The 13,413-nt window shown below is 44.7% G+C and overlaps 1 protein-coding gene and 1 long non-coding RNA gene across 2 annotated transcripts in view; both read left to right on the top strand.

Moving 5' to 3' along the window:
• Window positions 1-8,830, top strand: part of LOC310754694 (uncharacterized protein) — a 32,094-nt gene extending 23,264 nt beyond the window's left edge. Inside the window, exons 5-6 of the mRNA XM_083596775.1 lie at window positions 2,118-2,631; window positions 3,555-8,830. Coding sequence (XP_083452901.1) covers window positions 2,118-2,631; window positions 3,555-4,388 — 1,348 coding nt within the window. The 3' untranslated portion in view covers window positions 4,389-8,830. The remainder of the gene's footprint in view (window positions 1-2,117; window positions 2,632-3,554) is intronic.
• LOC310754565 overlaps window positions 1-10,033 on the top strand; it is a 632,985-nt gene extending 622,952 nt beyond the window's left edge. The window contains exon 2 of the long non-coding RNA XR_014543861.1: window positions 6,531-10,033. This is a non-coding gene — a long non-coding RNA (uncharacterized lncRNA). The remainder of the gene's footprint in view (window positions 1-6,530) is intronic.
• The last annotated feature ends 3,380 nt before the right edge of the window (window positions 10,034-13,413 follow it).

The raw sequence follows: 13,413 nt of genomic DNA, 5'->3' as shown, positions 1-13,413 counted from the left end.
GCGCTGAACACCTGGGTTCAATGCATGCATTAAAAATGCAAGCCAGGCCAGCTTGGTAACCTCTTGCTGAGTGTGGGTAGTAGGGGAACAAAGCCTGAGAAAGGAGCAGGGAGATGGGTGATTAACAAAGCAGTTACTTTGTGCTAGACAGCAGAGGGGTGTGAGACCTTCCTCCCTCAAAATAAGTAAGTAGCAGGAGTTACAAGGCCAGAGTTTTTAGAGTGGTAGTGATGTACAAGCAAAACTGTGACAGGCTATAAAAGGAGACCGAAAGCATGGCTGATTTCCGTTTTGGATCCAAGGCTGGTGTGCCTAGAGACGTAGCAGATCCCACCACTATATACCAATTGTGGCAGATCCAAATTATGTACACACCCTATAATAATGGGTTATCTTTTGGGTTTTGTGTAAGGGAAATCTTAGATACTTGGAGACTCAGGTAAAATAATAATAATAATAATAATAATAATAATAATAATAATAATAAATTTTATTTATACCTCGCCCTCCCCAGCCGAAGCTGGGCTCAGGGCAGCTAACAATCAAAATAATCCAACATTCTAAAAACCTTTCATTATAAAAATTAATTAAAATCAAATTGATGGCAACCATTAAGCAAAATTCTGTGCAGATTGCCAGAGGAGGGGGTCAGGCTGCGCCCTGACCAAAGGCCTGGTGGAACAGCTCTGTCTTGCAGGCCCTGCGGAAAGATGTCAGGTCCCGCAGGGCCCTAGTCTCTTGTGACAGAGCGTTCCACCAGATTGGAGCCGCGGCCGAGAAAGCCCTGGCTCTAGTTGAGGCCAGCCTAACCTCTCTGTGGCCTGGGATCTTCAGGATGTTGAACAAATAAGAAACATTTATTTTACAGAATGAAGTGGATAAAACAAAGGATAGCTTTGTATGGTTTTATGATTTTTCGATTTCAACTTATGCCAATAAAGGTTGGTAGAAACTAGAAACAAAGGATAATGGTCATTCAGGAAACAGCAAACCTATTAACAATTATACTAAATCTAATGGATGTTTCAGGCTTCTAATCAAGCACAGATTCTGTTAAAACTTCAGATGCTTATGTTCAGTTATTACACTTCAGGTAGATGTTACAGGTTCCTAGACTAGATGGTAAATGCTCTGCTTATTTCATGTTATTTCACTTCAGTTCTTAACTCAGTGGTTGCATAGGTGTTGCCGCTTAATACTTTGGTTCTTCAACAAGATGGTGCTTTCTGTCAGTTACCCGGCCATTTGCCCATCCCACTCCTGAGGTACTCCAAATGGTACAGCAGCTCAGGGGATCACCATGCCCCTTTTAAACTGTTTTGGGAGTCTTCTCCATTTAGATCTCTCCACTCCTGACTGGAATGAGACCCAAGTACACTGTATCCACACAGCTTCTACTTCTCCTGGCTCAAACTCGGCCTTCCCAGTTAACTTCTGGCCTGATACTCTCACAGGACACAGTACACACTGCCCTTCACGCCGAGCTCAGAGACTCCTTTCTCTAGCTTTAGATATTTTCCTCAGAGTGGATGTTTCTACTCAGGACAAACTCTCTCTCCCCTAGATCAACACCCTTTCTTCCTCTCAAACTAAACGCTGTATCTGAAAACTCCCTCAGAAACAGCTCCTTTTATTTTCCCTCCCAAAGTGCTGGCTCCCCCCTCCCCTCCCCCCAGCCAACTGTCTTGGTAGCCAATCAGAGAGAGGCTCCAGCACTCTGGTGGAATTCTGAGGAACTGCATCACCAGACTCTGGTCTGGCTCTGCTGTCCGTCACAAGGGAAGCAAGAGAACCTCTTGGGAGTGTATTGCTGGGAGCCTCTCCATCGTAGATTCTGGTTGCAAATATGTGTAAATAAACCATATATCATAAAGACACCACCGTCTCCACTGTGCCTTATTATTTATTATATTTATGGGTTTTCCCAGCCACTCTGGGTGGCTTCCAACACATATAAAAATAAAATAAAACACATATAAAAATAAAAACACCAAACATTACCCTGGGTAAGGACTTGGAACCTCTGGAATCTTGCACTGCTGCAGAGACTGGGGTGGCTTGTAGCAGTATTCAAAACTGTAATTTCGTTGACTAAGCCCCTTTCTGAATCTTCCCAGGTTGTTGCAAGAAGCCAGTTGGACCACCATCAGACAGATGGAGGTCTCCGCCGGAAAGGTCATTCTGAACGTTGGAGGCATGCGCTATGAAACGTACCTTAGTACCCTGCAGGCTTTCCCAGGGACCAAACTGTGGAGCCTCACAGAGCCCCAGGCCAACACAAAACATGACCATGACCCTAGCACCCAGGAGTTCTTCTTTGATCGGAGTGGCCGGCTGTTTGGGCAGGTGCTGAACTACTACAGCACAAAGCAACTCCATTGCCCTGCAGGTGTCTGTGAATCTGCCTTTGAGGAAGAGCTGGATTTCTGGGGGCTCACAGGCACCCAGCTGGCCCCCTGTTGCTGGAGAGGGCCCCAAGAGGAGGTGCACGACATTGGGATTGTCGACGAGCAAGACAACGACCAGGGTCTCCTGATCCAGGAAGAAAGAAGGAGTGGCTGTCAGTATGCCCGGTGGCGGGCCAAATTGTGGGATCTCTTTGAAAAGCCCCATTCCTCTAAACGTGCAATGGTAAGGAATGTGCTTGATAAGTCCCAGACTTGGCTCTGTGACTTGCCAGGGGAAGGTGGAGAGAGGGGCTAAGGGGACTGGTCAAGTATTGGGAATGTAAAACCCAACTCTGCAAATTAACTTGGTGCTGTATATACCAAACTTCCTCTAAGGCAGCAATTCCTCCCACCACCACCTGGACTCCACAAACTCCCTAAACTCTAGCACCTGCCAGCCTATAGCAAGCATTATTCAGAATAGCATTGTATAATAAATTGTGCAGAATACGTTACACTACCAGATGCCTCTGAGAAACTTGCTATCAGGATCTGAGCACAAGTGCCCTCCCCGGAAACTAGTATTCAGAAGCATATCTGCCGCCAACTGTGGAGGCAGAGCTTAGCTATCATGGCTGCTAGCCATTGACAACCTTGTTCTCCACGATTTTGTCCAGTCCTCTTCTAAAGCCATCTGTGTTGGCCTCCTAAAGTACTGAGTTCCATATCTGCTTCTTCAAAAAGAACTTTCTTTTATTGGTGTTCATGTGGGCTCTTCTATAGCCAAAGGGGCAGAATCTGATACGTGAATGTAGGAAAAGTTAACAAACGCGTGAGAGCAGGTGGCACCTTTGTTATATGTCTTCCCGTGCCTAGCAAAACCCTTCCTCTTTAACTAGACATTTGGCCTCTGAATATCTGTGGCCTCTTAGATGGGATGTTCCATTGCATTACTTTAATGTATTCTTTTAACGTGTGTTTTTTTTAAATGCATCTATGTAGGTTTTAATTAGTTAGTTAGTTTGTGAGTTGCCTTTGGCAACAAAAAGTTACCAATAAGTTTAATAAATACAGTGCGTGCATATATATAATATTTAGTTATAGTTATATATAAATATAAACCAATGGGCCCATTTTCCTATGTTCACCCTTCCTTTATCTTTGCAGGGTTTGGCAGTTGTTTCTCTGCTGTTCACCATCGCCATCATCATCATCCTCTGTGAGGAGTCCAAGGGGTTCATAAAAAACATCACCCCAGACCATACTATAGAGAGCCACCACCACCATTACTACCATCACTTCTTTCCCTCTGCCTATTCCTACGAAGTGGCCCCCTACCTCCTCCACCTTGAGCTTTTCTTCATCCTCTGCTTCACGGCTGAGTTCTTCGTACGGATCATGTGCTGCCCAGATTTGAAGAAATTCCTGAAGAACCCTCTGAACATCGCTGATCTCCTCTCCCTGTTCCCAGTTTACATTGAGCTGTCCTTGGCCAGACCTTCACAGGAGCCACACCCTCAGGAGTCACATCCTCTGGTCCAGTGGCTGGGTCTGTGCCGCATTATTTACATCATCAAACTCCTGAAGGTATTGAGGCTGCTGGAGACACCTCTGATGCTGAGGGTGCTGCCTTGCATGTTCAAATCCATCCTGAGAGAGATACTAATCTTCTTGTTGATTTTTGCTTCTGAAGTCCTTTTCTTTGGTACCCTCTGCTTTTATGGGGAGCTGCTGAGTACCAACTTTAAAATAGGGTTTGGTGACATTGGCGAGGCCTTCTGGTGGGCGGTCATCACTCTGACCACTGTAGGGTATGGAGAACTTGTCCCTGTCAGTGTCACCGGCCAAGCGATAGCAGCTTGCACTGCACTCTGTGGTGTGCTGACCATCGTTGTCCCAGTCCCGATCTTTCTGTTCAGTTTCAAGGGCTGTTATGATGCTGCTGTGATCAAGGAGAGGAGGAAGAGGAAAGCAATGGAAGCAGTGACGCTGTTGTCCTGAGGACTCCTGAGCATCACATCCCCAGTTTTCTGTAGGAAGAGAAAAAAAGGCTTCCAAACAGCTCCCTGGCACATTGCAGAAGCTTTTCAAGAAAGCATTTTATTGAAGTAAAAAAAAAAAAATCAATTCAACAAAAATAATAGAAGTACAAAAAAGCAGCACAGTATATTCAGGAGAGACTTAATTGTAGGTTGGTGGGGTATTTAAGACCACCACCAGTTTCATGTTGCCCTGAGGAGAGGCAGTCCTGTGTGTCTGTATTTTTTGTACATAAGATAAAATCCCACCCAACAGCCCATGATTTTTCTGGGTCCTCCAAGCCTTTGGCAACACGTGATTTATCAGTTTTTGCAGCTAGTGATAAATTCCACATATTTTTATACCAAAGTGAAAGTCTCAAGCTTTGCAACTTTTTCCATTTGGAGGCAATTGAGGTTCTGGCAGCTGCCAGCATCCATGTCAAAAGTCCACAAGAGCTGGTTTTTTTCTGCTGATCATCCCATAGTTGTAGGTTGTATGCTGCTTAGAGATTTTAAAATATTAAGCAACTTAGAAATACTTACAAATAAGTAAATTTATTATTGATCTTTTATTTTTTATACCACTTAACATATGAAAAATATCTCTACGTGGCATACAAAAACCAAAAGAGCAATAGACAACTTAAACAAAATATTACAAAAATACAGTTACATATAAAAATGCTAATTAACTAATACAAAGTTACTACTATATATAAAAATCATATATAAATCCATATCAATTTATTTTCCTTCTGACACACGCCTGATATTTGGAATTTGGTTAAGATTAAAATATAAAGCAATGTACTTTTTTAAAGCTTCATTTTTTCAGGAAAAGGTAATTATATGATTTATCTCAATATGTTTTGTAGGACTTAAAAGTTACATCAAAATGACATTTGATCAAGCTAGAAATTTTTACATTAATTGGCAATTAATTTCAGAACATGAGAGAGGTGCTTAACCTATGTAATGAAATAGAACATATTTACATGGTTAGGTGTGTTTCAAAACTTTATAAAAAGGTAAGCTGCTGTTACTGGAATTTGGAGTTTTCTTGTGGAAAATTCACCACTTTGCCTGCTTATAGAGCTCTGGTAAGGCAAAATTGTGTATGTTATACATTTTGCTCATTCTCTATGTTTTTGTATCAACTCCATGATTAATCTTACATTCTGCAACAGGATTAAGATTTTGCTAGTAAAGAAAAATACTTTTAAACTGTCTGGTCTCAGAATGAAATATATCTGTTTCTCTAATTATTTTTATCTGTGCACCATGTGACCATTTGCACTCAGTTTCCTGTGAGATCCAGAGCTTGCTAACCACACAGGTGTATTTAGGCCCTGATTTAGGGTCTGAGCTGCCAATCTGGGCATAGAACATGTGATCTGTACTGTGGGCAGGTTCCCACATGCATCCAGTGGCATCTGTTTTGTACAGTCAGATGCCAGTCTCCTGGCATATGTGTCCGTCCCCTGATTACTGTAACGCTCTGCATGTGTGTATGGACCATGACAGATATTCTTAACGCTCATATGCTGATAGAACTCTCATATTGCCACACAAGATGGCATTACTGACATCCGTTCACAATATCCATCTGCCGACGATCAGAGCTCCTAGCATCAATCCCTGCTCTGCATAGAGCAAACAGGTATTAGAGAGGAATGTGGTTGCGTGATCCTGCTCACCTTCCCATGTGCTTAACTCTGAATGCGGCTGCACCCTGAAAATAAATTGCATGTAAAACAGTAAAGCGTAGAGGAGTCCTGAGATGCTCTGCATTCGTGAAGCTGTCAGGAGCAGTCATGACTCAAACTGGGAAGCTTTGCGATTGTGTGTGGCTGCCCTCATGTGATGATGTGCAGCATTGCAAGTTGCAGCATCCATCTAGTCCAGTACAGTACTCGAATGTTTCGTTCCACGGACCACTTGAAAACTGCTGAGGTCTTGGTGGACCACTTTATTATTTTTCTGCCTCTTGCAGGAGTTGCAATGTGCTGTGCTAGATGCTGTAAAATTTGTGCCTGTATTTTTATTGTTTCTTTTATTTCTTATGTGGTACTTTATTGTATTACAACTGGCATTCTGCAGAGTTCAAATTGTAACAGAGTAGCATACAATATCAAATGTCCTTGAGTTATTGTGTTAGGAGAGAGGGAGGAAAGCTCTTCTCCCATCTACTTTCTCCATGTCAGGTATAATTTCATGTCTGATACAAAATTCCTCTGTATGAACTGAGAGGGCTCATCCAGACTTCATTTTGTGTCACATTATTAGGCACAGGTCCACACTTTAAAGCTCTGTCCAAGCGCCTCTCTTTCCCTGGCGCTTACCCCATGAAAACCCACCAGAAACAATTTTGTGGAAAATTCAGATTGCAGTTTGTTCCAATTCCGGGTTAAAGAGCAGGTTTTCCTGGGGAAAGCAGTGGGGAGGGGAGAAGAAGAAGCACTCAGACACGGACCAGGAAAGTGCAGACCTGTTCGTAGAAAGCAAAAGGCAAAAGGTAAATGTAGGTGAATCCCTAGAATGATGAATGCTTGCTTCTGTTCATGGACACATGACATCATAACAGCACCAGATCTAGGACTGTCTGGGTGTTTCCCCTGCATTGGGTGCCAAGCTGAAGGGGTGCAAAATAGTACACCCTGTTCTAAGATGAATTATTGTGAAAATAAGAAATATTTAGGGGACAGCACCAAATTTTGTACTCACTCAGGGTGCCATATTACTAAAATCCACCTCTAGAAACAAGCAGGCAAACTCCTTGTCCCAGAAGATGGGGGGTGGGGTTTGTCAGGGACCTTCGGACCTTTGCCCAGAGCACCCAAGGAGGTCAGAGGCAACTTGAGAGAATTTGCACCCCTTCCATTTTTCCATGCACAAGCCCCATACTCTGAAGCCAGGACTGAGCAAAGCATCCTTGCAAGTGGGGTGTGTGCGCATGTCCGTGTGTGCGTGTTTGCTAGGGGCAAAGCAGCAGCAGGTTATGTGTTAGCTCAAGAAGGAAACCTAATCATTCTAAACACAAAAAACACTAAGCACTATATTAACAACTTTTTAAAACACTTGTAGTCTAAACTTCTCATCTGTTTTTTACAATATTAAAATATTAGCAAATATTAATGAGTGTTACAGCATTCTACTACAGAGTGATATAACAATATAACACTAATTTTATTAAAAAGAAATTTTCTGCTCACCATTTTAGCACCATTTTAGAGTTTTTTCTCATTAAATGCTTACGATACTCACTTCTGATGCAAAACAAAAATCAAATACTGTCTTATGCTATGGGTTGCAATTAGCAATGACATTTAAATAATGAATAAGCACTAAGTGCTGAATACATAATTGATATTTTAAAAAATTGGAAAGATGATACCATGGCCCTCTTTCAACAGTGGAAAGAAAATATGACTACTTTTGCAAAATACAAACGGACCACTTTCAGTTGTAGATTGTGTATGGACAAAAATAATGATATTTGGAATGCATTTATAAAAAGCATAATAACTTGTTAATAATTTTATACTCATTAGAATAACCATACTACTTATATACCTATATTTTGTTTTGTACCATAGTCTCAAGCACTTTTTCACTTTGTTTCTCTATTGTAAATTTTCAATAAAATATATTTTTTTTATTTAAAAAAGTTCACGGCCACTCTTGTGAATTAGAGCTTGCACTTAGCCACCCACTGCAAATTTTCTCCTGGCCATTTGTGTACAGTGGTACCTCTGGTTACGTACTTAATTCATTCCGGAGGTCCGTTCTTAACCTGAAACTGTTCTTAACCTGAAGCACCACTTTAGCTAATGGGGCCTCCCGCTGCTGCTGCGCAATTTCTGTTCTCATCCTGAAACAAAGTTCTTAACCTGCGGTACTATTTCTGGGTTAGCAAAGTCTGTAACCTGAAGCGTATGTAACCCGAGGTACTACTGTAGAGTAGACAGAACATAGCACGAAATGTACACAGAAAAGCAGCGATTCCCCCAAAAATGTGGCAAGTCATTTGCAATGGGGCTGGACATTACAACAGATGGGCAATGTTTTATTAGTGCTAAGAATAGGAGTGCCCCCACCCCACCACTACCACCTCTGTCCGCACCTTGCCTTGCCTTCTGAAAGCAGCATCCTTCTGTTTGAATCCCCCACCCCACTTGTTCAACAAATATTGTTACATGGCTGCTCTTCCTCAGCAGAGATCACACACCAACCGCGCAAGAAAAACTCCAGCATTTTAAAACATGTAAACCACATCTGGTTCACAGCCATTTCTCTACTTCTTCTTCCAAGTTCTGATGAATATCACATTGCAAATGCTAGAAAGAGGTCAGCAAACTTTTTCAGCAGGGGGCCAGTCCACTGTCCCTCAGACCATGTGGTGGGCTGGAGTATTATTTTGAAGGGGAAAAATGAACGAATTCCTATGCCCCACAAATAACCCAGAGATGCGTTTTAAATAAAAATATACATTCTACTCATGTAAAAACATGCTGATTCCCGGACCTTCCGAGGGCCGGATTGAGAAGGTGATTGCGCTCGATCCGGCCCCCAGGCCTTAGTTTGCCTACCCATGTGCTAGAGGGAGGCTCTCAGTTAGTGAAAAGACTGCATCCTGCCATTAGCTCCCACAGGTGAATCTGTCTGCTGCTAGCACCTGTCTGTCTTGGGAGACGTTGGAGGAGTGCACATTTGGGGGGCGGGGTTTCTGTGGCTGTAGAGACCAGTGTGGGAGAGACATATTTTGTTGCAGCTGGGGGTGCATGCCTTTGTGTGCATGGGAATCCACCCCCCCCCCGCCATGTGAAGGAGCCATGCGGCATTTTGAACTGCAGGTGGTGATAGCATATTGTAAATGTAAAATGCTACCCACACATTTATCAGAGAGGGAGATTTCAACATAGCCTTCCTGCTATCATGCTAGTTAACATAACTGTGCAGGGAGATTTATATATCTCACATAGAGGAGCAAATATGTGAATACAGTGGTATCTTGGGTTACAGACGCTTCAGGTTACAGACGCTTCAGGTTACAGACTCTGCTAACCCAGAAGTAGTACCTCGGGTTAAGAACTTTGCTTCAGGATGAGAACAGAAATTGCGTGGTGGTGGCGTGGCGGCAGTGGGAGGCCCCATTAGCTAAAGTGGTACCTCAGGTTAAGAACAGTTTCAGGTTAAGAACGGACCTCCAGAACAAATTAAGTTCTTAACCCGAGGTACCACTGTATCATCATTTGAAATGGTACTGCTCCATAGGAACATAGGAAGCTGCCTACTGAGTCAGACTGCTAGTCCATCTAGTTTTGTATTGTTTACACTGACTGGCAGCAGGGGTCTCATTACTTCGTATCTTAAATTTTACCGATTGCTTTCAAAGCGATTTCCTTTGGTCACCTTTGTTTATACTGATGATTCTTGAGTTGTCACAAGTCACTATGTAGCCAGGTATTGGTAATAGCGGTTGATTTTCTTATAAATTAGTTAACGTACAGATATGCCAGGCGAAGGTTTTTACATGTTTGTTGAGTTATATATAAACATTTCATGCTAAAGATTTTCTCCACCCTTATGCTTTCATAAAAATGCATTAAAAAAAATTTCATGCAATATTCTTTGCTGAATTTTATTGTGTTATTATCTTCCTTAGTGGGTGGGCCCCCAAAAAAGTTTTGGGACCGCTCGGCTACACATACTTTCCAAACACTTGAAGCAAGTAATGGTTTCACATCTGGAGGCAAGAGGGGAAAGCTCCTCTGTCCCCAGGGCCGTCTTAACCATAGGAGCCAGGGTTGCGGGGCACCCAGGCTCTGGGCTCTCAGGAGCGCCAGGCTGAGAGTCTGGGCCCCAAGAGTTGGAGTCTGGGGAAGAGCCCGCCGGCCGGTTGGAGTGCTGCAGTGGGCTCTTCTGCTGTGGGCAACTCTGTGCCACAAGTTCAGGGGCAAGCGAGCCAGCGAGGCGCTAAGGCAGCCAGCCGACTCTGCCCTCCTGCGTGCCAGGGATTGGCATGGGGCTGTGGAGAGGCCCGCCCAATGCACGCTGCTTACACCACGAGGTGCCTGGCTGGTCTGGACTGGTCTGTTGTGCTGGGCTCCTTATGTTTCCTGTTTTCTTTTCCTGAGGAGAGTTTTAAAAAAAAAGGGTCGACAACTCTGGGCAACCTGGGGGGGGGGGGCGCAGTGCGGATCTTTGCACCCCAGCGCAGCATATGCTTAAGATGGTCCTGTCTGTCCCCTCCCCTGCCATCCTCCCTCCAAGATTTCTCTTTCAGGTCCAGCTACTCCTCTAGCTGCCAAAATTTTCCTGCGGCTGCAGCCCATGTTCCTATAGGGAAAGTAAAAGAGGCTTTTCCTGTTTGCAAAATCACTGCTCCCTCCCCCCAATGGCTGCGATTTGCTGAACTCCACTGCCATATAGGGTCGAAAACGCCCACAATCCAACTTGAGGGGCGGGCTGGAAGGGGTGGCCCTTGCCTTAGGAGGCCCAAAAATGATGTCACACTAGACTTTAGGCTACAACAACAGGAAACTGTTTACACTGACAAATGTGGGAGGGGGAATTGCTACCCTGTGGCCCTGCCCTCACTCGCTCCTCGCTTCCTTGGTATATCTGCTTCCTCTGATTAAACTATACTACAAGGGGGGCCTATGAAAAGAAGGAAAGGGGGATGGGAGACAGATGCACCATTGATTAGAGTCTCCAGCACCCACCTCCACACATCGTAGATTTGCATCCTGGCTGATCCTCCTGAGGAAACAAAGCTGGAGGGTGGCAAGGAAGTCTAGTAACCCACAGAATTGGTGGCAATATTAGCATTACAATGCAAAAGAGCTTTATAAGAATAAGAATAAGAATTTTTTATTTATACTCCGCCCTTCCTGGTTCAGAAAACCAGGCTCAGGGCAGCTAACAACAAATTTAAAACACTTAATTGATGCAACAAAAAACAGCATAAAATACAGTATAAAATATTAATAACAATAAATTCAGAAATCAAAAATCAAAAATCAATTTAGGGGGAAAATCCATCCAATAAACATTAGATGATCACCAGGGCTAGCTAGCTAAGTTAGTCCTACTTGGGCCAGCGAGGAGACCAGGGGAGAATTAGCTGTGGGATTCCAGAGCGGGTAATCTTCATAAAAAGGGGAGGGGGAGGGAAGGAAGGGGAACAAAAGATCAGGCCAGGTTCAAATTGAAAGCCGGGCGGAATAGCTCTGTCTTACAGGCCCTGCAGAAGGAAGTTAAATCCTGCAGGGCCCTGGTCTCATGGGACAGAGCTTTCCACCAGGTTGGAGCCATCACTGAGAAGGCCCTGGCCCTGGTGGAGGACTTCCTTAGGGCCCAGGACCTCTAAACTATGATTATTCATGGACCTTAAGGTCCTCCGCGGGGCATACCAGGAGAGGTGGCCCCGTAAATACAAGGGCCCTAAGTCACAAAGGGCTTTAAAGGTCAAAACCAGCACCTTAAACTTGACCAGATACTCCACCGGGAGCCAGTGCAACTTGTAAAGCACTGGGTGAATATGCTCCCATGGCAGGGACCCCTTGAGGAGCCTCGCTGCAGCATTCTGCACCCGCTGGAGTTTCTGGGACAGTTTCAAGGGCAGCCCTGCACAGAGCAAATTACAGTAGTCAAGCCTAGAGGTGACCGTTGCATGGATCACTGTGGCCAGATCGGGGCGGGAAAGGTAAGGGACCAACTGCTTAATGCGGCGAAGGTGGAAAAATGTTGCCTTGGCTGTTGCTCTAACCTGCGCCTCCATGGAAAGGGAGGCATCAAGGATTACACTCAACCTCTTAATGGAAGGCACTGGCACTAATTGGGGCCCCGCAAGAGAAAGGAGTTGGTCCCTCATCCCTATACCATCCCAACCCAGCCAGAGGACCTCTGTCTTCGAAGGATTTAGTTTCAATCGGCTCCCACGAAACCATCCAGCCACAGCTTCCAAGCATCTAGTCAGTGTGTCCGGGGCCGAGTCGGTGTGGTCATCCATCAGCAGATAGAGCTGAGTGTCATCAGCATATTGGAGACAGCCCAGCCCAAAGCTCCAGACAATCTGGTCAAGGAGGCGCATTAAGATGTTAAAAAGCATTGGGAAGATGATTGCTCCCTGCGGCACTCCACACACCAAGGAGTGGCGCGACAACATCTCCCCCCCCCCAAGCGCCACCCTCTGTCCCTGACCAGAGACAAAGGAGCACAGCCATTTTCAGGCTATGCCCTGTATCCCCACGTTGGCGAGGCAGTGGTCCAGAAGATCATGATCAACCATGTCAAAGGCTGCTGACAAATCTAAGAGAATCAGCAGTCCCGACCTGCCTTGATCCAGTTGTCTACGGAGATCATCTGTTAGGGTGACCAGAGCCATCTCGGTCCTGAAACCAGGACGGAACCTGGACTGAAATGGATCTAAAGCCGATGTTTCCCCCAGAAACCTACCAAGCTGTTCAGCAACCACTCTCTCAATTACCTTACCCAGATACAGAAGATTTGAAACTGGGAGGTAAGTGGATAGATCTAAAGGATCTAGTGAAGTTTTCTTTAAGAGCGGACACACCACTGCTTCCTTCAGCTCCCCTGGGAATGTCCCTGTGCCAAGGGACAAATTGATAATTTCAACCAGGGGGATCCACGTGACATCTGGGCACGCCATAATCAGCCAAGACAGGCACGGATCGAGGAGGCAAGTGGTGGGCCTACCAGCTCAGAGGAATCTTTCCACATCAGCAGAAAGTATCCGATTGAAATGGTCCAACACTGGACCTGAAGACAGTCGAGGGGCCTCCAGTTCTTTTACTGTATCTAAATTGGCAGGGAGGTCACAGCGGACCAACAGGACTTTCTCCGCAAAAAAGCTCGCGAATGCCTCACAGCTGTGAGTCGAATTTGTGCTTAAATTTGGTTGTCCTCCTAAGGATGTTATTGACCTAATTATTCTAAAAAGTTGTGCCGGGCGAGAGCTAGCGGATGCAATGTAAGCTGCG

The sequence above is a fragment of the Podarcis filfolensis genome, assembly GCF_964270895.1.
Source record: "Podarcis filfolensis genome assembly, chromosome: Z".
Classification (NCBI taxonomy): domain Eukaryota; kingdom Metazoa; phylum Chordata; class Lepidosauria; order Squamata; family Lacertidae; genus Podarcis; species Podarcis filfolensis.
Note: the sequence above shows the minus strand (reverse complement) of the source record. Positions and strands in the feature narration are given on the sequence as shown.